This window comes from Solea senegalensis, linkage group LG5 (assembly GCF_019176455.1).
Source record: "Solea senegalensis isolate Sse05_10M linkage group LG5, IFAPA_SoseM_1, whole genome shotgun sequence".
Classification (NCBI taxonomy): Eukaryota; Metazoa; Chordata; class Actinopteri; order Pleuronectiformes; family Soleidae; genus Solea; species Solea senegalensis.
The window spans coordinates 22884057-22906958 of NC_058025.1; the positions used below are offsets into that span (position 1 = coordinate 22884057).

A 22902-nucleotide genomic window follows, 5' to 3' on the forward strand; every position below is an offset into this window, starting at 1 on the left:
CGACACATGTCCACAGTAAATAATCCAGAAGCAGCTCAGCAGCTTGCATGCAATACTGTAATAGGAGACACAAGAGTTTATCAATGATTTATTTGTGTCATGCCTGACCTCATTAAGAGGATTTCTTCTATTTTTTCCCAGGTACTGCAAAGCTCAGCAGGTTCATGTGTTCACACCGCTCTGCCGAGATTCACACAGGCTCGTTAGAGCAAATCAGAAGCCACAAGAGCCTGCACAACGCCAGCCACACGGCTCCTGTTGGACATCATTATTGTTGTTGTGGAGTGTCTGTCTCCATGTGCTCACGTGACAAGGTTTTCTGAACACATTTTTGTTTTAAACTTTGCAGTTTATCATTTGACAATGATAGAAAAATTTGACAGGCCTTGACAGCTCGTTACTTCAACGTGGGATTTGTTTTTCCTGTTAATGAACACATGAATTATCTGTAGTTCACAGAACATAATCTCAGTTTAAACTTTGAGTGTTCATTTGAATGTTAATTCAGACTTGCTGTGAAAAGCAGAGCTGCACCGGGTCAAAGAGCTTAGACGGGCAGATGCATCTTGTGATGGAGTGCGGAGGTGTGCAGTAGAAGGGAGGGGTCAGAGGTTGCATTAAGGGTGGGGGTGGACCATCACGACCTGTCAGAAGCCATATCACGTCCCCTGGCTGCCCAATACCTGCCATTGTGAGCGTTCCAGCTCTGACCAGATTTGGAATGACAGTGGACACATGGGGCTGCTGCTGAATAGGAATCACCCTTGGGGGGGGCAAGGGAGAGTGGGAGGGGAGTCGGCTCTAGCACCACAGGGGTGACCTGCCGGGGTCAGGGGTTGGTCAAAGGTCAGTCAATCTGATTTGGAGGATTTCATGTTTTTGTTTTGCTGTCCAGTCCTTGAAAAACATCCATCAAAGTAGAGGGTTTCACACTTTATTATTTACATACACTACATTTTATACTTTCTTTTTTATAATGTTTTGACTTTCTCTTCTCTTCTGTGCCTTCCTTCCAACATCCTCTCCCACCCTCTTTGTCTTTCTGTCTCTCATTTGATTTCTAACTTTCCGTCCTCCCTCTGGTATGCTGATGATGCTCTTCCTGCTACTACTGGATTCTGGGTTACAGTTTCCCCTAAGAGACAAATGTGAGGAAGAGGCGCAGGAAGCAAGGAGGACAGAGGAGAGGAGAAGAGGTGCTCACCTTGTCTCCATCAACGTTCGTATGGAGGCTACAGTTGGTCCAGATCCCAGGTGATTGTAGTAGGGCCCTTCATCTTTCTCTAGGATTTGTTCTTGAAAAACATAAAAGACCGTATAATAAGACCAACGTTGACATTGACATTTACTCACACTGTTACAAATTTAATATCAGTTTATGATTCATTTTCAACTTCATTGTCTCACCCACAGAGGAAGTATGGCAACATTTGACTAAATTTACCAGCGTGTGTTTGCGTGTGACTGGGTTTATTGTGAGTGGCTGTATTCAAACATAGACACTGACAGATGAAAGACCAGCGCGGTTAATGGCCACAGTCATTTTCATGTACTGCTTTGACATCTATACTCCCTTTGACATGATTTAAAGACAATATCTATTATGATTATGTGACTTTTTTGGGACTTTGCATTCATCAAATCAGTCATTTATTTGCTTATTTATTCATTTTTACTGATGCTACAACAAAACCCTGTGTGTTTTGCATCATTTAAATGAGTCACTCACATTACAAACATTCAACAGTAAGTCAGTCAGTCAGTAAGAGCTGCTGTATTTTGATGTATTTTGTACTGTTTAAGGAGCTAAATCATGTGTGAGAAGCGTGGGAATGTCCCACTGATTGCAACATCTAGTTCCCAGAATTCCAGTGGGCTGGGAGTGCAGGGTGGTGCATGAGTGGAGATCAAGGAGAGGATGTTTGAGGTAGCATCAGTGACTTAGTATGTGTGAGTGTTAAAAGGCTCTGAGGGTGTGTCTAAGTGCACACTGTGTACATTTGTGTTTGTGTGTGTGTGCAGCTGCATGAACTATAATTGCAGAGTAATGCATTGCATGGCTCTGTTAACATCCTGATAGGTTTTAAAACAGAAAATTGTGTCACTTTTGCTTCTGCACATTAATCTTCTGTATCAGCTCCAGTAGATAAAATAAGACTTGTTTAAATAAGTAACCTGTGACTGATATAAGTTTAGTCAAAGATAAATGCTCCTAAGGACAGTACAACATTACGTTGTCATCCAAAGGTATATTTGTTTCTTTGATTAACTGTTTAATAACCTTTAAAACTCCAGTATGTGGCTTCTGGGTATTTACCAAAACACAGGCAGCGACTACATGATCTACCAAGTTAGCAGAAGCATTTATCCACATTATCATCCACTTTACTGGCACAATATGACTGCTGTGCTTCCTCCTTGCCGCCATCAGCTGTGATGTAAAATGAATCATTTGTTGGGAATGTCACGACATTCAAAACACTGTATGACTGAGCAGCGCAGAGAAAGACTTCTGGAGCGGATAGGCTTAATCAGTGTTGTGTAAATTCACTTGGCAGTGGCATGAATGTGATGTGCATTCTTTTACAGTTTTAAGACTTGGGAATGAGCTGCGGTAGACCCTTATGTACATTAATGACACATGGGATTTCATGCATTAAAATAAATAAAAACGACACAATCACACAATTATCTTCAGTATGTACATGCACATAGTTGTTGTTGTTGTTGTGTTGTGGTCTGATTCAACTGTGCAGGGAGGCACCAGGGCGTGGCTCAGGGCAGGAAGTGGAGGAGTGATACTAAATTCTTTTGAGTGTGTGTGTGTGTGTGACTGCACCGACTGCATCTGTGAGTGTTGAAGGCATTTTAATTCCACTGTACTAGGATTAGACAGGACCGCGTGTAACCAAGCATTACCGGGAAGACGTGTAACAGCAAACAACTAGCAAGTGTTGCGCTGCAGCTGCTTTCTCCCCGTTGCTCACTGTGTGTTCAGAGTTTACGGACAGCTATGCAACTATTCATTGTCCTATAGTTAAAACCGAACAGCAGCATGGACTTTTTTGGGGCTTCTCTCAGAGCGAAATATTATTAATATAATATTTGGTCGCTTCAAATTAACAAACTGTTATGTGCAGTAGCTAGCACAGTTGATTTCTGATTTATTGAGTCATTAACAAATGACTTAATGGACAGAGACATGCAGGGTCTTGTTAGGTAGGTGTACTGAAGAGGTCAATCCAGCTAGACTTGTTTTATCTAGCAGCTGAGGCTGATTAAAACATTTACAAAAAATAGTAGTCCCTCATTTATTTTTAATACTTAAGTCTATACATTTACATCCGCAGGTTTACAAATCGGAGCAGGAAACCCGGGGGGTGGAGTGGCTCAGTGGTTAAGACTGGTACCCTATGTGCGAAAAAACATCATGGTCGCAATGGTCGCAAGTTCGATTCCACCCCTCGCTGACTGTATTCAGTTCCATTGTAAGTCGCTTTGGATAAAAGCGTCTGCTAAATGACATGTAATGTAATGTGTTCTGCTCTGTTCTCCGACTCAAACCCACTTTAATGTCTGGCACAACTGCCTTCATTGCCTCAATGTCGCAGTATGCGAGTATCCATGGTCACGCTGCAGGGGCAAGATTGGAAACACTAACATCTGAACTGTGTGGATCAACTAGTGGAATAAAGTTTGTGAAATGAAGTCATTCTTAAAGTGTAGTTCTTTGTACTTGAGCACGCTCACTTGCTGCAGTGGAAACACTTCATTACAAGCCTAAAATACTGACCGGTGATCAGATACTGATTTGCTGTGCTTTTTCCACACAGCGAGACAATGCAGTCATTTTTAGAACATTGTTTGTACTGAAAGTGTTTTCTGTGCTAGCTAGTTTCATACAAACGAGCATCAGCACACTGACTTACCCACACAGTTACAGACAGGGAATTCCGCCTGTAGATCCTTGGAAGGAGTATTCAGCAAGTTCTTGGTGGGGGTGTCAAGGTAGCGCAGTGGAGACTCTAGGAAGCCTCTGAGGGATGGAGAACAGGGCAGACTGTCTTTAGTCGGCGTGTCCTCCTCAGAATAGCATGTGGTGGACAGTACTGCTATATCCCCTGAGGTTTCAATCTTCATCCGTTTAGGCAGCGGGGAAGGTGGGACGCTGAACTTATCCTCAAACATGCTGGGCTGCTGCTGCTTGTCTAGAATAGCCTCCTGGTGCAGAGAGACCTGGTCTGGTCTCTCAGCCTGCTTCTCCATGGGGCTTTCTGCGGATGCCTGCTTTAAGGTTGCTTCACTCTGGGTACCTAACACATCCTTTTTAACTTCCATCTCCTGGTCATTTGCATGAGGTGTGGCGCTGGCTTGAGTTGTGAGACTTAAGGGAGCCGACTGAGGCATGGATGATGATGTGGTACTGAGGTCTTGTGAATTGCTTTTGGGCTGACTACCAAGTTGTGAGGCTGCAGTCATTTCTTCCATGGGCTGACCAGAAGATAGATCTGGGGCAGAGTCCCCAAATTCAGCCTCAAACTGGCGTATCAGTTCTTCATACTTTGGGTCTAAGTTGATAAGACTCCGTAATTGTGAGGTGTTGGATGGACATGTGGAGGTCAGAGGTATGGAGGTGCTGGTGTTACTGGAGGCCATGGTGCCCACTCCTTTAGACTTCTCGTTGGCTACAGGGGCCACGGGTGGGGGCAGCTCATTCATGAAGGCTGGAGTGTTTTCTGACAAAGCAGAAACAGTGGAAGAGTGAGTCGTCGTTGAGAAACTGGAAATGGATACCTGAGATTGGGATGGGGCAGGGAGGCTTACAGCAGCAGCCTGAGTGGAGTTACTGTGGAAGGGCAGAGAAGGAAAACAACCTCCTTTCAGGCTGGCCAGGGCTGGGGCTCTGTCCGTCATGAGGACTGGTGGTTTTTGTACGGTGATCTGAGTTTGAGGCAGGAAGGTTGGCATGGAGGCTTTCTGCTTAGTCTTCTTGATAACTATCTGTTTGGGTTTGAGCAGGGGAGAGCCTGTAAGCATCCCACTCATAGCCTTTATGACAGGAGATCCCTGGTTGCTTTTTCTCTTCTTGGGTTCCTTGGGTTCCTGTTTGATGGCCAGATGGGGAAAACTTTCTGCCTCCATCTGTGGCCACCATTTTTTCAAGTTTTGGCATGTTGTGGGAGCATGTGGGTTAGAGAAGAGGTTCCTCTTGTAATGAAGGTGCTGTTGCAGAGCTGCCTGAGTGGAGTGGCTGATGGTTGCTTGGCCAGGTGACAGCGGACTGCCAGGGTAGTGCTGACCTTGCTGCTGACCATTAGCCATACCATAATGTCCCATAGATGCAGTGTGATGATAGTGCTCACCAGAGTCTTGCCCTTGCTTTAACCTGGATAGTGCTGGGTTATCCTGGGCCTGGATACTTTCATTGTGATTCAAGTTGAGCTGCTGTGTGACTGGAAGCTTGAAATGAGCACTGTTGAACTTGCCACTGGTGTCACCAAGCAGCTGTTTGAGCTCTGACATGGGGTCTGAGCTACTGTGAGGTGCAGCAGCAAAGTGAGACTTGGACTCAGACTTTATACACATCCATGAGTTCCTCTGTTCAGAGCCTCTGCCTGAGCTCTGTTGCCATTTCTGGGGATTGGGATTGACTCCTGGAGGCTTTCCCTGACCTGGGAAGGGAGAGGTAGAGGGAGGGAGAGGGGTAGCATGGAGCGGCTGACCCTGGGACTGGGGCCTTTGGTTGTCACAGGACATTGGAGGCTGCTTATTGATGTGTATTGGAGGAGGGACGGACTGAGAGCGTGAGGAAGATGAGAGTGTGCCAGGAGATGGTAGGATTATGTTGGAACCACTGAGGAGCCGGGGTGGAAGGTTCTGGGTATGTTGGTGGTGATGGAGGTTACTATTGTAGTGGGTTTGACCTGTAGAGCCAGTGGCTTGTGGACTGGTACCAGATAACTGGGTCAGGGCTTCTATGGCAATGGCTGTCTGAAGACTTACGTTCTTTTCCTTAGCGATGGAGAGCACCTGGGGAGAGCAAGGGATCGGGGGTTTGGAGCAGGGCACTTTTTCTGGGTGAAGGCCTTGAGATCCCTGTAGCTGCTGAGAGTATGAAGTATGGTGGCCACCATTCACCTGGGCATATGGCTGAGACTGATGCTGCAAAAGGGGTTGCTGTGGATGAGGCTGTAATTGTGGGGTGGCATTAGTGATCTTGTGGGCACTTTGATCCTCATTGGTTGTTAACTTAATCTTCTTCTCCAGCCACTCAAGGTAGTCTGGACAGTCAGGCCCATCGCAGTTGCAGTTAGGGGGCTTGCGTCCATGCTTAGCCTGGTTTAGTGCGGTCTGTAGGGTGTTCAGGTCCCCTGGAGGTTGGCAGCTCACCTCTGGAGCTCCTGCAGAGTGTCGGACCTGAGCCCCCTCAGCGCCCATCTCCTGGATGAACTGCTCATATAACTGGGCTGTGTTAGGCTGCACAAGAGGGCAGGAAGAGGAGGAGGAAGGAGGCAGGGAGCCAGCGATAGCAGAAAAAGCCACCAGGTTGTGGGCGTCCTCCATGTTTGCATGATGGACAGGCTCACTGGGATTTGCACCACTGCTGTTATTCCAACATGGCTGCTGTTGTTGGGTGTCACCGCCTTTGCCATGTCCTGCCACCCAGCATTGCCCTGGTGGCACACCTCCTGCCCTCTGCTGCTCTGTTTGTATAGATGCCTCATCATTATTACGGTAGCGATTCACCCCATTGGCCAGTTCCAGGCTCAGCACGCCTTCCTGGAGGCGGTCATGTGACCCAATTTCCATCTGGCCTCCACTTCTGAGGCCATCCACTGAAGTGACTTCGTGAACAATCTGGAAGAGAAACATACAGCAAGGTCAGTGAGGTTACAAGAAGCCAGTACAGTAAATGCAAGACTGCTGTGCAAAAAACATACACTGCACTATGATCACCCAGATATGCTCATTTGTAATGTGAAAACAAATTACAATAAACTTGCTGATGTTAATCTGAGCAAAGGTTTTCTCTTGCGTGTTGAAAAATGATTGTAGCAACAAACTGCAGCTATACTGAGGGTCTAAAAACACACAGGAACACAAACCCAAACTATTTCCATCCAAAATAGACCTTTAAATGCAAACCCAAAATAAATGTAACATACAGTCATTCAGTGATTATATGACAATGAACATCTCATCTAAATCATCCATAAGCCAAGACCCTGCCCCGGTTGATAACAGCAGAGTCATAAGATTCAGTAAGAACTGCTGACCCTAGAGTAGAGCTGCAAATACTGACATTCTTTGTCAAAAAAGAGTGAAAGAAAGTCTTGTTTGAAGATGACCTGGTGTTATGATATCACACTTATTTGGTCAGGACACTAGTTTAGAGGCAGTCACCACATTTGTAACAGTTGTAAAACTGACCTTGTGCCATGTTATTTCAAATCATCCTGTTAATCCTAGTATGCAGGGAGTCTTCTCATTGTCTAAACAATCACTAATCTGAGTTTTCTGTTTAAGGCAGATGACCTGAATTCTGCTCGCAAACAGTATCCAGCCCAAGTCAGTTCCTCATAGATTACAGTTAAATGGATCGGGAGAAGAACAGAAAACATAGATAAACCAAGGGCAGGCTGAGAAATCATTGACAGAGTTCATGTTGTGGCTGAGCAGTGGATTCTAACTGCTCTTGTGAAACAAAAACAATGGCAGACCGACAATATCAATGCTTTTTAAGGAGCCAGTGCACCAGTAATGACAATTGAGAGTTTACTATAAACAGAACAAAATATAGCCAACAAACAGTCACAGACTGTGTGCTTCACACTCCACAATATAACCTTAAATATAAACTGCACAATCCTCACTGACCAGAGGGCATAATAAAAAGTGGACTATGATATTTTACACACATGCCCTGAACCCAGCCAGTGGACACGCACAGCAAAACATAAAATAAAACTACTTCCTGATTCAGATCAATGCAAACTGCCCAGTATTCTATTATCTCCAGCCAGAAAGAAGAAAGGTGGATTCTGTTTGTAGATCCATCAGTGTATGACAGTAGAAGTGAGCCTGGCGTCCAGCTTCCACATCATTTGAATATTACTGAAATAAGCTTTTGAAGTGGTTAATTACTGGACAGGCTTTATGCTCAGCTCTTTTCAATCCACCTTCTGCGCCGGGTGTCTGATGGGGGATCCCAGGGGGGCGGCTATACTATTGAAGAGAGGTGGTGTGGGGTTGGGGGTAGCAGTGAACAGCCGGCATGCAATACGTGAGAGGCCTCATGTCTGCACTATCAGTGGCATCAGACGGGAAAGAGGAAGGGGAGTTGCTGTGCACGGCAGTTATGAGAACTGCAGTGTTGAAACAGAGTGACTGCAACACTGCACAACCAAACATCCCACAGTCATGTAGTGTCAGTCACACACTGACGCTCTCTTTTCCTCTTTTTCTCACAGATACACACACACACACGAGTCACATGAGTTTAGAGCACAGCATATTTAAAACGATGATGTTTTCCTCGTGACAAATATGACACCACACATAACCTTTACTGACTTTTTTTGTGAGTATATCCTGGTCTTAGATGAAAACACTATAAATAATGATTACACCTCACCGGCTGCCTGCTCCTGAACAAGTCACGTGCTTGGACCAATATTTACTCTATGTCTGCCCTCCCTCTAACTGTGTCGCTCACAAATACACAAACATGCACATATTTGTACAGGCTTGACACACCAGTGACTGAATCCAAAAGCATCTACACACCAAACCAGATTAGATCTTGCAGAACCTGGTAGACAAGGTCCTCGTGTCTGGGAGCCCTTTAAACAAGAGATGTCTTCAAAGCTCTGTGTGAAGGCAAAGTGAGCTGTGTTTAACATTGACCCTGACAAAAGAAGAACAACACACACAGCTGGAGGGAAGCGGTAAAGTGTGTAAAGGTACTACCGATGGTCGTGAGGGGGTTAAGTTCGGCTCGTGAATAGACAGCTGAACCTAAATCCTAGATACACAACACCCCCCTATCCTCCTGCTTGTGCCTCTACCCCCCTCCCCTTCCGCTGCTGCCGTGCTGAGCAGAAACATGAAACAGAGACGCTGACAATATGAAGCCGGCAAAGAGCCTGAGGACCAGCGGCGCGTACTTACGCGGTCCTAGACGTCCAGGTGCAGTTGGTTGTACAGCAGAGAGCAGAGGCGGACACAGAGAGGAGCATGAGACTCGTGTGCCGACATAGCAGCCTGCAGGCAGTGTGGCCTTGTTGGATTGTTCCTATTCATTTCTTCCAGTGTGTGCAGCGCAGACAGAGCGAGAGCCGAAAGACACATGCATGCATGCATACACACACACACACAACACACCTTCCCCCTGCACAGCACATACGTTTCTTATTCCCTTGCTTCCTTATGTCCAGTGCTTTCTGTTCTGTCCTTTTTCCTTTCTCATTATCTCTGTCTGCTCCTCCCTGCCTTTTTTCAATATCCTCTTTCTTTCTCTCGGCAACACATGCAGTCGGCTTCTCTTCGCAGTCCCCCCCCCGACCCCTCCTCCATTCCCCTCCCTCCCTCCATTCCCCTCCCTCTCACACAGCCTCTCCCTCCATCTCCTCTCTCTCTCTTCAGTGTGTGCAGAGCGAGAGGCCATTATCTGAGCCACAGCGGGCACGTACGATGGAATGGAGGAGTATGCAGTGAGCAGAAACAGACTGAAATGTGAGGGAGAGTCACTCGTAGCGGCAGCCTTGGAAACAGCACAGTGCAGCAGAGCTCTTAGCAATGAGAAAGCCTCTCTCTCTCTTTGTATCTATCCGTGCCCTTTAACACTGCTTACTCTACTGCATGAGATGATGTTACATTTTGATTGTGTTGTGTTTGCTGATCCACAAAAGCCAAGTACTAGCAGTTTCTGCAAAGACAGACGATCGCTTGTTGATTCCAGGGGCAAAGCAGCAAGCGGCGGGCGAGCAAAATTCACACACTCTCAACTCACAACGACATTTCCTCCTTCCGCAGAAGGTATCTGTTTTCCTCATGGAGATTTTCTTCCTCGCTCGACATCTAACCCTGGGCAAAAGAAGAAGCCACTTAAAAATGGTTCCTCAATGTCCGTTATCTTTCGCATCCACACTCACGTCAGTTGCCCGTTCATTGCGCGAAAGGGAAGCGTCAATTTCACAAGTGGCGCAAAAATAGATCCTCCAACGAGGCTTGCTGGTGGTCTCGCTGGCCCTTCCTCAGCGATCCAAAGGATACGGACAAGGCGGAAGGGTTCTCGCTGAAGGCAGCTAAGGGTCGCTTGATATACAAATTAATTCTTCAAAGCTCTACATTGTCAACTCCATCACCTTAAAGCAGGAAAAAAAATGGAACATTGACGGCAAAATGATTAGAAAATGAGCGAGACGGCTACGTTTGCCAGTGGAGAGAGAGAATAGCGGATGAGACTTCGACATCGGCAAGCAAGAGCAGCAGGATGAGGAAAGATACTGAGGAGAGGGAACCCAGAGAAAGTCTGTAGTCCCTCAGTTCTTCATGTGACTGCTTCTGTGACAGAGGAAAATGATGAGGAAGAGGAAGAGGATGCCACCAGCAAACACAAGAATTCACCCCATCCGTGTTTGCCAGACTCGGGGTGTTCACCAGCCTATGGTGATGTCCTGTAGTTCTCTCCTCACCATTGCCCTGCTTTGGTGCCACTGCCTTTCTCATCATGATCGCTGGACGTTGTTCTCACGTCCACTCGCTAGATGACCGGCCTTACGGGATCTCCTCTCCTCTCCAACACTGCTGTTGGATGTTCCGAGCAGATGTTTACGAGGAGGATGAGGGGAGAAAAAAAACAAAAAAACATGGCTGTTTCCTCCATGCAGACTGTCATCATCTCAGCGCAGTATTTTTATTTTTTACGCCGGTGACACTGCGCTCCGGCTGGATTAACTTCACTAACCTTTTTCCCTGCTTTTCTTTTTAACATTTGCTTACCCCGGATCTCTTGGTTTCTCGTGATGTCTCATTTTTTCAATCTGCCTCAGCCTCCCTCCCTCTCTCCCTCTCTCATGCCTCTCTGTTTTGTTTCCTGAGCCTTCTCTCCCTCTAGCATAGCGTGATGCATTACCGTATAAACACGCTGTAACGCAGCCGCTCTCTGGCTCTGTAAATTGTGCACCGTCTGTCTCTCAATTGCCACACGTTCTTATGTACACACACACACAGATGAGCGTCAATCCCCAAGAGAAACACAGCGCAGCCGAAGCCGTCCAAGAGAAAGAGAGAAGTAGAACATTGGGTCACATGACCGGGAGCCAATGAGCAGAAGCGAGAGAGGTAGGAAACACATGTGGCAATGACGCCGCTGCATCGTCAGCAGCGGCTCCCACCAGGATCCTCGCCTCCACCACTCTGGTGGGCACATGTTTCATCTGACAAATGCCCACTCTTTCAAACCACCGACACCACACACCTACATGCACTCCACAATGTATTCTTGCTTGCGCTCACCCTCGCCTGCCGTGACGCTGCATTTCTCGCTCAAAGCTCGACTTAACCCCTGAGTCACATGCCGTCCACGCACGGATCATAACAAAGACCTAGTGAGCACAACACACTTTCTCTGTCCTCCAGCTCGGCGCTGCGATCACAACAGTTAGTCCTCTCTGTGCAGGGGGATCATGAAATGTGTTTGCTATCCAGCGTTTGATCAAATAAAAGATTTCTCAAAGCGATCAGCCATTCGGATGAAATTTAGATCTCGCCGTCACAGCGAGATCTAAAATTAAACCGCGTACAGTGAAAACATGACCATAAAGAAACAGATGAAACAGGAAGTCAACCACAGTTTACACACGAGAGCGGCCGGTCGTGTGAATTTGTCACTGTCCTTGTTCACAGTTGAGTCAAGCGCGGTTCAATTTGACCGAGACGTCACAACGTTAAAGGGAAACTCCACCGCAGCAGATCCAGCTGCTTCCCTCACGTGACGTACCGTAGATACTCAGCATGTAAATACAGTGTAAATAACACAATTGGTCACTCATTAAAGTCAAACCACATCACATTAGACGACTGAGTGCTCGACTCACATGCTCAGAGTAAACCGGCTCGACTCGTGACTCGTGAGGCGTTCATTGCCTCCGAGATGTTATTGTTTAATCAAACTGAAGCTTTGAGTCACAAAGCTGAAATTCAGGTTTGACCAAAAGAGCTGTCCTGAACTGAACCGTGAAACACAACAGGTTACATTCTCAACGTGATAACACGAGGCAGGCTACGTCACAACCTCAGGGGGAAAAAAACAGTCTCCCGTGTCCCAGTTAACTTGTAATTTAACCGTTTCACAAGACTGAGACAGCAATTCAGAAATGACTACAATTAACAATCTGAACACCTTAACCCTGGAGTGAAAATGAAATAAAAACACTTACAGTGAACCTGTTGTAACCGGGCATTGAGATGGAGAGGACAGTAGAGTCAGAGAGATACAAATCGATCACTTCATCTCACAATGTAGTCAAAGTTATCATTGAAGGGAGTTGTTTCACGCCCTCATCTGCCTCTCTCTCTCTCTCTCTCACTCGCTCCATCTCTCTCACTTCTCTGTATCTTGCTCACGGTTTCTCAGCAGCATGGAGGAAAGGTTTTTGGTTGTAGGAGGAGATGACTGACAACAAAAGTCCAATCCTCAGCAGTGTGTGACTTACAGATGACTAAACCTGAGTCATCGTTCTCCTTTCTTCTCAACAAAGCCCTGACATGAAACCCTTACGCTGAAATAAGAGCTTCTGAAATTTTTACCAGAACATCACACACGCATGTGTGTGTGTGTGTGTGTGTGTGCGTGTGTGTATTTGTTACCTCTTTAGCAATTTAAACACTGACCTTGTCAGAATCAGGAGTACTCGCAGTAGGCATTTCTCAAGCACTGGTTAGGTTAAGATTTGAATTGTCATGAGGTTCAGGTTAGGTTAAGGCAGTTACTGGTTATGGTGGGAGCTGGGGATCGGGCTTTGTTTACAATTCATGTTTGCTGTACAAATGAATTGAGTCAACTCAGTGTCCTGAGAAGAGTAGCTGTGCAAACCTGGGAGAAGTTGTTCCATTTAGACGACAAGAAGCCATTAAAGGACTCACATGAGCATCATGGTCATGACATGAGGGTCCTTTCTCCTCCTCCTTTCTCTTCCTGTCAGCTGACTCCACCTCTCTCCACCGCTGCAATAACCCCCACCCATCCAACAGCCTGCAGTCTAATGGCATCAAGGTCATCTGATCTGACACACTTTGTCACTCTCTCTCTCCTCCTCCCTCTCTTTACCTCTCTATCTATCGCTGTCTTTACACACACACACACACACAGTCACGCCTGTCCCTTTAAATGCACAGAGAGGCCAAGGCATTGAAAGCAGAGACATATTTTTGGAGGTATTTTCCACTACACGTACAGTGCATGCGAGCACTCATACAGTATTGGATTGTTCAGTGAGGATCACTGGGTTTATTGGTGGGCGGGGCAAAGAGGGCACTGGGCTGGAGTGAGTGCACGAGCAAAACAAAGAGTTTGAGCCTGGCTCGACTAAATAAGGGACATATTTCACTTCACTTTAGCAGATTCATACTCCAAGACTGGTTTCCTTTTTTATATAGACAGTAAAATAACTGCTTTTTTTTCCTTAAAAACATGAAAACAAAACTTAATTTACTGCACGAGTGCATCCGTCTCTGTATTCTACTACAATGTTAATATTTAAGGTTTCATCACAGCGTCCGTCTGTGTGTTTACTCCGCAGTCAGGATCAGGTTCAGGGCGTGTTTGGGTGTGCAGTGTAGTAACGAGTGTAGTGTATCCAGTCGTCTGAGTCATACCTCCTGACATTTGGCACGTGCAAGTCAGCACGAACCACCCAGCTGGGGAAAGCAGCCTGCCCCCTCCCCCCCTCCACCCAACAAACACACACACACACACACGCCTCACAAAGAGAAAGGGAGGAGTGGTTTGGTTGTAGGAGGGAGGAGGGAAAAAAAATTGAAAGGTAGTGATGGGCAGTGTGGTGGGTGGGGGCGCTGTTGGCAAGGGTGGAGCCACAAAAAAATAATAAGGAGGAGGAGAAAGTGTATGTGTGTGTTGGGGGGGTAAAAGGCAGCTCTTTGTGCTTCAGGTTTGGCAGATGAAAAGAAGGAGAGGGAAGTAATCAATAAACATAATACGTGAGAAAGTGCCTGAAACAAAGAGAGTGGACGACAAACAGCAGCGCTACACAACAGGAAGCAGAGTGGTCGCAGCAGAGCGGTCAGAGATGTAATGATTAACAGCACACAGTTATAGAGCAACAATCTGACTGATTATTAATGTCGCGATACGAGATAAAACCAGACAAACCATCGTCAGCTCCGCACAGTCTTGTCTTGTCTCTCTCAGGACATGGGCTAAGATTAGCTTCCCATATGTTCAAGTCAGGCCAAGCCGGGCTTAAAGGGCCAGTCGCGAAAAGTCTTTATTTATGCCTTAATGACATCACTCCAGCCTCCGCTGAATCCATGTAAACATACATAAGATTCACATACAGTATGTGTGTGTGTGTGTGTGAGACGAAACCTGACACAGCTGTGACTCTCTGTTACATAAAACCTGGTGGAGTCTTGCAGCAGTGGGATTTGGGCTGAATGAAGTGCACGTGCCCGGCGGGAGCAGCGGAGGAGCAAGAGCCAGTGAGGTGAGAGTTAAAGAGCTCCAGCAACAGCTGAGAGCTCCTCCCCCTCCTCTTTCCATTCATTTTTTATTAACTGCGGCACCGGGCGGCTGACAAACCTCTCACTGACATAAAACACACCGACGCCAACGAGACACCGACCACGGCTTCATCACGCCAGGAGTCACGTTGAGCGGTACAGTACACAAGTACAGAGACTCACGTTTATTTGAATAAAATAGAAAGTCCCTGTATGTTGATGATCGTATGTAAACGCGTCACCTGTGGGAAATCGTGTGGAATCTAATTGAGGATCTAGAGCAGTTGTTTTCAGGTCCGAGAGCAGCTGACGCAACACAGAGATCAGGTGACTCCTCAGGGACATGGAGGACAGTTAATGGTTAACAATGATGACACAGAAATGTTATTAATATGCTGAGGGGGGAAAAGCTAGAGACAGATACAGTAATCGCTGCGATCAACTGAACTTCCTCTGTATTACATCACGTGTTGCCCTTCGATACCTAAGCTTGGTACATACAGAGTTAATCTCATCAGCATCAGTGAGCCAATAAGCACGCTGCATGCTGTTTGACTGGGATCTTGTGTGTGTGTTGCTCTGTGTTTGATTCCTTGACTCAGGTTCAGGTTTGGTACAGTACGGTACAGTGCGGTCTGGAATGGTAAAGCTCAGGCTTCCACTGAGAACTGTACCATTACTCAGTGGACGGGGGTGTGGGCTGCACTCGATATGGAATTAGATTTGTGTCAATATTTTCAAACAACACTTTTTGTTTGCGATGATCGGAATATCATTTGCTCTTTGCGCCGTGGTTTTTTTGTTGCCGATTGGCTACTGAGTTTCGGAGCGACAGCTCAGTGGACCGGAAGCAACCGCTGTCCGCCGGGAACTCGTTCCGACAAAAAAATAGTAAGTGTCTTTGTCAAGTTTGTCGGATTATAAACGTGACGAGACTTACAGTCTGCGAGATACTTGGCGTGACGTCGCATCGAACGTGACACAACAGACAACAAAGCAGGACATCCAGCAGCTTTCTTCTCTATCAACAAGACGTCAAACTTTGTATGTGTATGAACTGCAGTCACCTGACTGTCGTGGGCGGAGCTGGTCTATTGACTGTACCGCACCATTTTACTCTGGTACCCCAAAGGAAGGATGCTAATGGTAGGGGCTGGTTATTATGGTACTATTACTAATGAAAAGGCAAAGCTGTAGTCTACTGTACCAAATCGGCCAGTTATACTTGATGGAAACACAGCTTGTATACTGGGTTAGAAGGTCAACTGCATTATTTAAAATAACAACTCTCAGTTTGGTGTTACATCTCTTTTTTCTATCGCTTCACATTAGATTCTGCCGACCCTGATGAAGAGGAGGAGGGCGACCCATTTACAGTCAACAGTCAAGGCAAAAAATGACTACGGTTTATTTATGATGTACTCATTTATTTTTGTTTATGAGTCTGTAAAAATGAAATTGTGTGTTTAAACCGTAGTGTGTTTTTGCAATTAATTCATAAAATTGGTATAGAAAATAGCATCATTCAGGAAGCAGTGTCAAAATCCTCCCAGACACATAATCAATCTTTCTATATTCATATTTATTTATATATATATAAAAAAAAATTATATTTGTCCACAAAATAGAGCAAAATGTAAAAACGGTCACACGTCAACAAACATGTTAAAAACTATCTTTAAGTTCTTATGTCCTCACATGCCATTATATAAGTTAATATCTCGATGGTTTCCCATAATAACGCTCCAACATGTTTTTAAACTTCAACACAGCAACACTGAACTGAGGCTTGACTAGGTCATATCATCGCAAATCGAACCACAACATTGGTCAGAAAGATCACTGACACATTTACCCCCCAAACGTGAATCATTTCACAATCACAGCGTGACGGGAAAAGTCAAAACTAAACAGAAGAGAGAGCAGAAGAACATGACGTCAGAGCAAAAACACAGAAAGCTGCACTTCTGTACTGACCGAGTGGAAACCTCACAGAGCAGCAAACAGTGAATGGAAGAGCTGATGTCAAAGCCTCCACTTCCTGACTCTCTGCACTTACTACACACACACACACACACGCACACACACACACACACACAAGTCGGTCATGTGACCAACCTTGGATGCCGGACTTGAGCTAAAATTAAAACAATGATGTCATCAGACATTCAGTGTTGCCACGGAAACTAGGTCAGTGTTAACCCTTAGCGGGCGAGGGCCCGGGGATTCCACGCACTGCTAAACATGTGATTAGCCAACGTTCCATCGTCTGTCACGCACGCACGCAGCGAGTGTTTCTACTCTACGCTCAGCGCTTTCCCACCAGCGCGCGGAGAGAAGTTCATCTCGTGTTGAAAGAGGATATCCTGTGTATGGGCGTGGAAAAAAAATCACACGAGTTCAGACTGTCTGTCTGTCTGTCTGTCTGTGCTGGTATAACCTCTAAAGTCAGAGAAAGCCACAAGGAACTGAAGTTGTTTCTGTGTTTCACACTGTTTTGATTTCTGTTTCATGAGAAAGTCCAACGTCCATGTGTCATGTTACTGTGTTATTATTAACACATGGATATCTTTATCTTTACGTTAAAAACCAACAAACTCAACAGTCTTTACCCGTGCAGAGATGGAAACACAGGAGAGTCACAGTGGCAAAGAGCACACATTTGTAAAAGTCAACAGCTTGGGTGTGTATATGAAACCTTTGTTGATAAAGAGGCAGACTACACACGAGTCGGGATTAGAGCAGATTTAGAGGTGAGCTATGTCAGTAAAACTGACTTAAACCCATTCATGCCTATGCGCCATGAGACGGACTGACCTATATTTCCTGTCACTATAGTAACACAAGTTACAGTGTCTGGTATAAACGATCCCGTTTAAATGCACGTTTGGATCCTGACTCGTTCCTTCCCACTGAGACGTTTTTTTAAAAACAATTCCGAGCTTGTTTCTTCTACTTGAAGAGAACATCACAGGACTCTAATGACTCTACAACCCTGTCATGCTTTCCTCTGTGAGTCCTCGCCGCTCACACTTCCTCTCCACATAAACACACACGCATGCCCCGACTCGGCGAGTTGTAGAACAGCAGCGCTCAGCGGCCACGCCGCCACAGGTTACTACGGCCGACTATCACACACATGCGCATGCGTGACCCACTAACTTTTACTCCCTTTACCTCATTTGACTCCAGAACCTTGGAGAAGAAGGACGGCCCCCTCGCTCCTGAGCCAACGCGCAGGGTTCCTCCTCCTCCTCCCTCCTCTTCTCTCTGGTCTCTTGTATCTACACATGCCTGCCTCTGGCACCAATCAGTGGGCAGCGTGGGACACTTTAAACTGAGGATGCTGCCACTTCATCGCTAAGGCGCCGCGCTCGGCACCACAACGTGGAGATAGAGTCAAAGTAGCTGATTTCACACTGTCAGCTCAGGGGCGTGACGCAGATTCGGGAGATAGGCGGATAAATAGGACGGCTGCCACCTCGCACGACGATATCAGGGTTTTATGTGATGAGTATAATCATGTCTTCGCTGGAGAGCGAGAGAACACAACCTGACAAACTTGGCGACGCAGGAAACACCACAGCCTTTTCTGTGAAACCGGAATTACTGGATAAACCGATTCCGACAAACATTCAATTAGTTGTATTATAAGTTATAAGTTGTTATGGTAAATAAACATATGAAAGCATAGATTTAACCAACAATAAAGAATAGAATCAAAGCAACTTGGAATGATATTACACACACACACACACACAGTGAAACACAAACCCAATGCCCTCTCTTACCTCAGCTGCCAGTTTAAGGTTTCCCAAACAGCCTCGACTGATGTCTTCAAAATATTCCACCTTTACAGCCATTAAACAGAGCAAGAGAGAAAGAGGGAGAGGGAGAGAGGGAGGGAGAGGGAGAGGGAGAGAGAGATGGGAGAGAGAGATGGGAGGGAGAGTGAATAACAATCAATAGAATAATGCGACAAAGGCCTGTTCAGATAGACTCATCATTAAGGACACTTGGACCACCGGGTACGACACGCGCGACACTTGACGTGCAACCGTCTCATCGGCGCTGTCAACCTCAGCGACCGGCGAGAAGCAGCCGTGCACACAAATCACTTTTCTTTGATTTGAGCGCCGACAGTGAGCCGGCACTTCCCTCTGCTGCCGGCACGGAGCACGGTGAGAGAGCAGAGCCGGGGTTCTGTTTCATTTATACAATTATGTAATGTCTGTACACTAACCTGGCACGGCCTCTCTCATGAAGACCCCACACAAGTTGTTTTTTTTTTGTTTTGTTTTTTTAAAGGGCAACTTTAAAAGAGTGTCAGTGTGTTGTTTAGTAAAGAGTGAGGTGTAATAATAACAATAATAATGATAATACTAATAATGTGTGGGAATAAAACAAAAGCATCTTCACATTTTGTCTACACGGCTCTGGCTGTGTCTCAATGTTAAATAATGTGTTTTGTCTTTAGCCGCCCCCCCCCTCAGTCCCGCCAATCCCATCCCTCACCCCCTACATCCATCACCCTCACACACACACACACACACACACACACAGAAACTATCAAGCCTAAAATCGTCTGGAGTGATGAATATTTACCCTCCAAGTCTCTGAGCTGCCTTGGTTTGTACTCCTCCGTTCGCTGGCCGAATCCCCATCAGAAGACTCCAACCCCCTCTTGTCTTCACCTCTATCCCTCTATCCCTTTCTTGTGTCGCTCGCTTTCCACTCCTCTTTCTTGATCTCTCGTTCTCTCGTCTGTTCCAGCAGCAGCCCATTCAGGAAGCCATCTTGTGTTTTTACTATGGTTTTACATGAGCCCTCGTATGCACGTTCCCCTCTCTCTCTCTCTCTCTCTCTCTCTCTCTGTCGCTAACACTCTTGCTCTACCCCCTCCCTCCTTCTCTCTCTCTCTCTCTCCTGCTAGTATGCCAATAGGTTTACCGCACACACGCGCATACTCAACAGCGGGTTTTTTTCTGTGATCACTATCACTCCTTCCTCCCACTCGCTCTGTTTTTTTTTTCTTCTCCTTCTGCATACATGATGTGCATGCCCCCCTCTCTCTCTCTCTCTCTCTCTCTCTCTCTCTGTCTCTTTAAACATATACACTCATGGACAAATGCACACACACACACACACACAAAACACACGCACACAGAGGTCGCCGGGGAGACGTCACACTAGAGATAGCACACAAAGGCAGTCCTTCCACCAATCAGAGGCCGGGCCGGGCTCTGCTGCTAGGGTGAAATTGAAGGAGAGCCGGGGAGGGCGGCGACAGAGGAGAGGAGAGAGAGAGAGAGAGAGAGAGAGAGAGAGAGAGAGAGAGAGAGAGATGCTTAAAAGGAGGTTAAATTACAAAAGACGGTGAATTTGTTTGTGAGTGTGTGCAGACCTGCCAAACAGAGAGAGGAAAGGTGGACAGAAGGTGGGTGTGTGTGTGTGTGCGTGCGTGTGTGCACGAGCATGTGCGTGCGTGTGTGTGTGTGTGTGTGTAAGGGGGGGGATGGGTCCTCTATATGCCTGTCAATTATCTCCTCGAACTCGCCTTCCCTAAACAATGCCTCTGGTATGTGGTATGGCTGAGCACCATCTGTGTCAGGGCTGCCTGCAATAACTGGACTGGACTGCACAGTGCACAGTGCACGCGCACACAGACACACAGACACACAGACACACACACACACACAGACACACAGACACCCCTTCTGACAGGCAAAATATGCTGACTCAAAGTCAAGAAGTGAAGACACGAAAATGTGTTCCAATATAATACACACTAAATATAATAAACACTCAAACAGCCAGAAGCAAAGATCAACCCCAGTTTTGAGACCTCTATAAATCACATGCGAGCACTTCAACCTTTTCACATTCCCTGATCTGCACGAGAATGACATCCTCGGCGTACTATTCTGAACGCCTGTTTCCATAATGTTTACATCAGGAATCTTTCTAACCAGACATCAGCGCACACTGACACCAAACGGATCACCTACACAAGAGCGGAGTGGGAATGGTTTTGTCCAATCAAGTAAGCGGGCATCGCCGCAAAGATGCATTATTTGTCTTTTTCCTTCTTTAGCAAAGCCCTCGGAAAATCTGCTGTCCATCCGCCTCTCTAAAAACCAGAAAGGATAAACAGGAGCAAAGCGCTCCGTTCGGACACGGACGGCGGCAGAAACAAGTGAAAATGGTGGCTTGAAAACGAGACGTCTGCGGGAAGGCGAGACAGAGTCAGCGAAAGTTCACGCAGCCTGGCGAAGACGCAGCACATCGAGGCGGGAAAAGAGCGAGACAGCGAGCGGCAGTGAGACAGAGACACAGAGAGAGGGAAAACGAGAAGAGAGAGCGAGCTGAAGTGTGGTGTGGGGAGGTGAGGCAGCCACACAGTGACACAGCATTTCTGGTGTCTGTTTGACGCGCTCGTGCAGCACGGGAAATCCCCTCTGCTGACGTCTGATGGGCCACGTGTGTATGTGTGTGTGTGTGAGTGAATGTGTGTTTACGTGTGAGCGGAGGCGTGTTTCTGTAAAGCCGGACAGGAAGAGCCGCTGTCGTCTTCAGTGGACTTCGTTACCGGTGGTCGAGGCAGTCGTCGTACCGCAGTGAAGGCAGGTCGCCGTGGTGGTTATTATGAGAAATGTGAAGAGATGAAAGACACGGAAGACGCGACCACAACAAGCGCGTCAACAAATCAAACCTTCATCCACCTTTCCCAGCCTTCAACACACACACACACACACACAGATGCACATCTGATCCACTCACAGACAGCACCATGCCCTTCATTCAACTTCCTCTCATTCACTCACTCGTCTGCTGTTGCTGTTACCAGCCTGCTCACATTCAGCGGTCCAGCACATAGACAGAAGAGAGGGAAGCTCATTAAAGCCACTGTGAGACACCGTGTTTGTACAATTGTGCATTTAGCTGCTGGAAGATGAATGCGCTGCATTTAAAACCGCTGTCACGCGCTCTACACCGACAAAACATGGCACAGGTCGACTCTTTCCCATACATGTGCACGAGCACGTGGCACCTGCACGACACGTTTACATCTATACGACTACTACTATCTCATTTGAAATGAGCATTTTCAGCTGATTCTCTCGTCTGAAGAGCTACTAACGAGGCGCACCAATGCTAACGGCATCAGATTTCTGTCAGTCCGGATAAAAGCGCTGCCTCTTAAAAACCCCAGAGTGTGATGCAGAGTGTGCATGCGAAACACACATTCAATTGACTCGATTCGATCGCACTGTATTACATTCTCAACAGGCGGAGGGTTAAGAGCTGCTGCTGATGGCAGTGCAACAGTGAGCTGCCGAGCAGTCACAGGAGACGACGGAGGATGTGGTTACCAGGCAATGAGGGACTAAGCCGCTGCATCTATTCAGAGGTTAGAAGGCACAGATGGAGGGATTGCGGGGGAGGAATATTGATGGATAGATAGAAGGATGCTTGGTTAAAAGCATGTATATACTGTAGAGAGAGAGCTGCAGCATCTCCTGCTGCTCTGAGAGCAGGAAGAATGATGTGAGGGGGTAATTACCATTCTGTAACAATACCTGCTACAGCTGATGGTAGCAGCAAGTGCACACACTTTATTAAGGACAGCAGTCCTTAATACATTAACAATGTGACAGCGGTACATGTTGTTCTGTCGAGGATTGCTCCTCAATCTCTCCTCTGTCTTCATCATCTGCAGTGTTTACACCTGACCTATAGAGGCCTGCACGTGCAGCCTTGATTTTGGAACCACGTGCAGAGAGCGCGCAAACTGAATTTACGTATTAGTATTAAGGCCCTCCCACCAAGCAGAAAAACATTTCGACAACAGAAGAAGAAGAAGAAGACTAACACCTCGACTCCTAGGAATGCGTCCTATTCCGTGGCCAGACTTGTAGCGCCACCCGGTGGTTAAGTGTGATACCACAGGACCCTGATGCACGAGTATACCAGGGTTTCGCGATATGCGACGTGCAGAGAAAGTACCAGAGGCTTAAGAACTTTCAACAGATGCAGATAAACAGTTCAACTTTGAATTATTTCCTTGAACATGACCATGCTCTGGATTAACCTTTCCTTTGTAATTTGTGACAGTAGAATGGTCTTTTGTTGGCGTGCTGCACATGGTAAATGGCC

At 46.6% G+C, this 22902-nt stretch overlaps 1 protein-coding gene and 1 long non-coding RNA gene across 7 annotated transcripts in view; one reads left to right on the plus strand and one right to left on the minus strand.

Annotated features, from left to right (window-relative positions):
• The window catches only part of tet3 (tet methylcytosine dioxygenase 3), a 30267-nt gene extending 10818 nt beyond the window's left edge, over positions 1 to 19449 (minus strand). Inside the window, exons 1-4 of one of the 5 annotated variants that reach the window (XM_044027134.1) lie at positions 19351 to 19449; positions 18537 to 18596; positions 3930 to 6858; positions 1205 to 1295 (exon numbers count right to left, since the gene is read on the minus strand). In XM_044027134.1, the coding sequence (XP_043883069.1) occupies positions 1205 to 1295; positions 3930 to 6810 (2972 nt within the window). In that variant the 5' untranslated portion in view covers positions 6811 to 6858; positions 18537 to 18596; positions 19351 to 19449. Of the gene's footprint in view, positions 1 to 1204; positions 1296 to 3929; positions 6859 to 9171; positions 9555 to 10012; positions 11302 to 18536; positions 18597 to 19350 lie in introns of those variants that run through there. The other 4 variants (XM_044027131.1, XM_044027130.1, XM_044027133.1 and 1 more) reach the window with 4 other exon arrangements.
• LOC122770132 lies at positions 13994 to 16216 on the plus strand. 2 transcript variants are annotated; one of them, XR_006360498.1, is made up of 2 exons: positions 13994 to 14729; positions 16078 to 16216. It is a non-coding gene; the product is annotated as an uncharacterized LOC122770132 (long non-coding RNA). The 2 variants fall into 2 exon arrangements; XR_006360497.1 differs by lacking the exon at positions 13994 to 14729 and adding an exon at positions 14908 to 15891.
• Positions 19450 to 22902: the final 3453 nt, after the last annotated feature.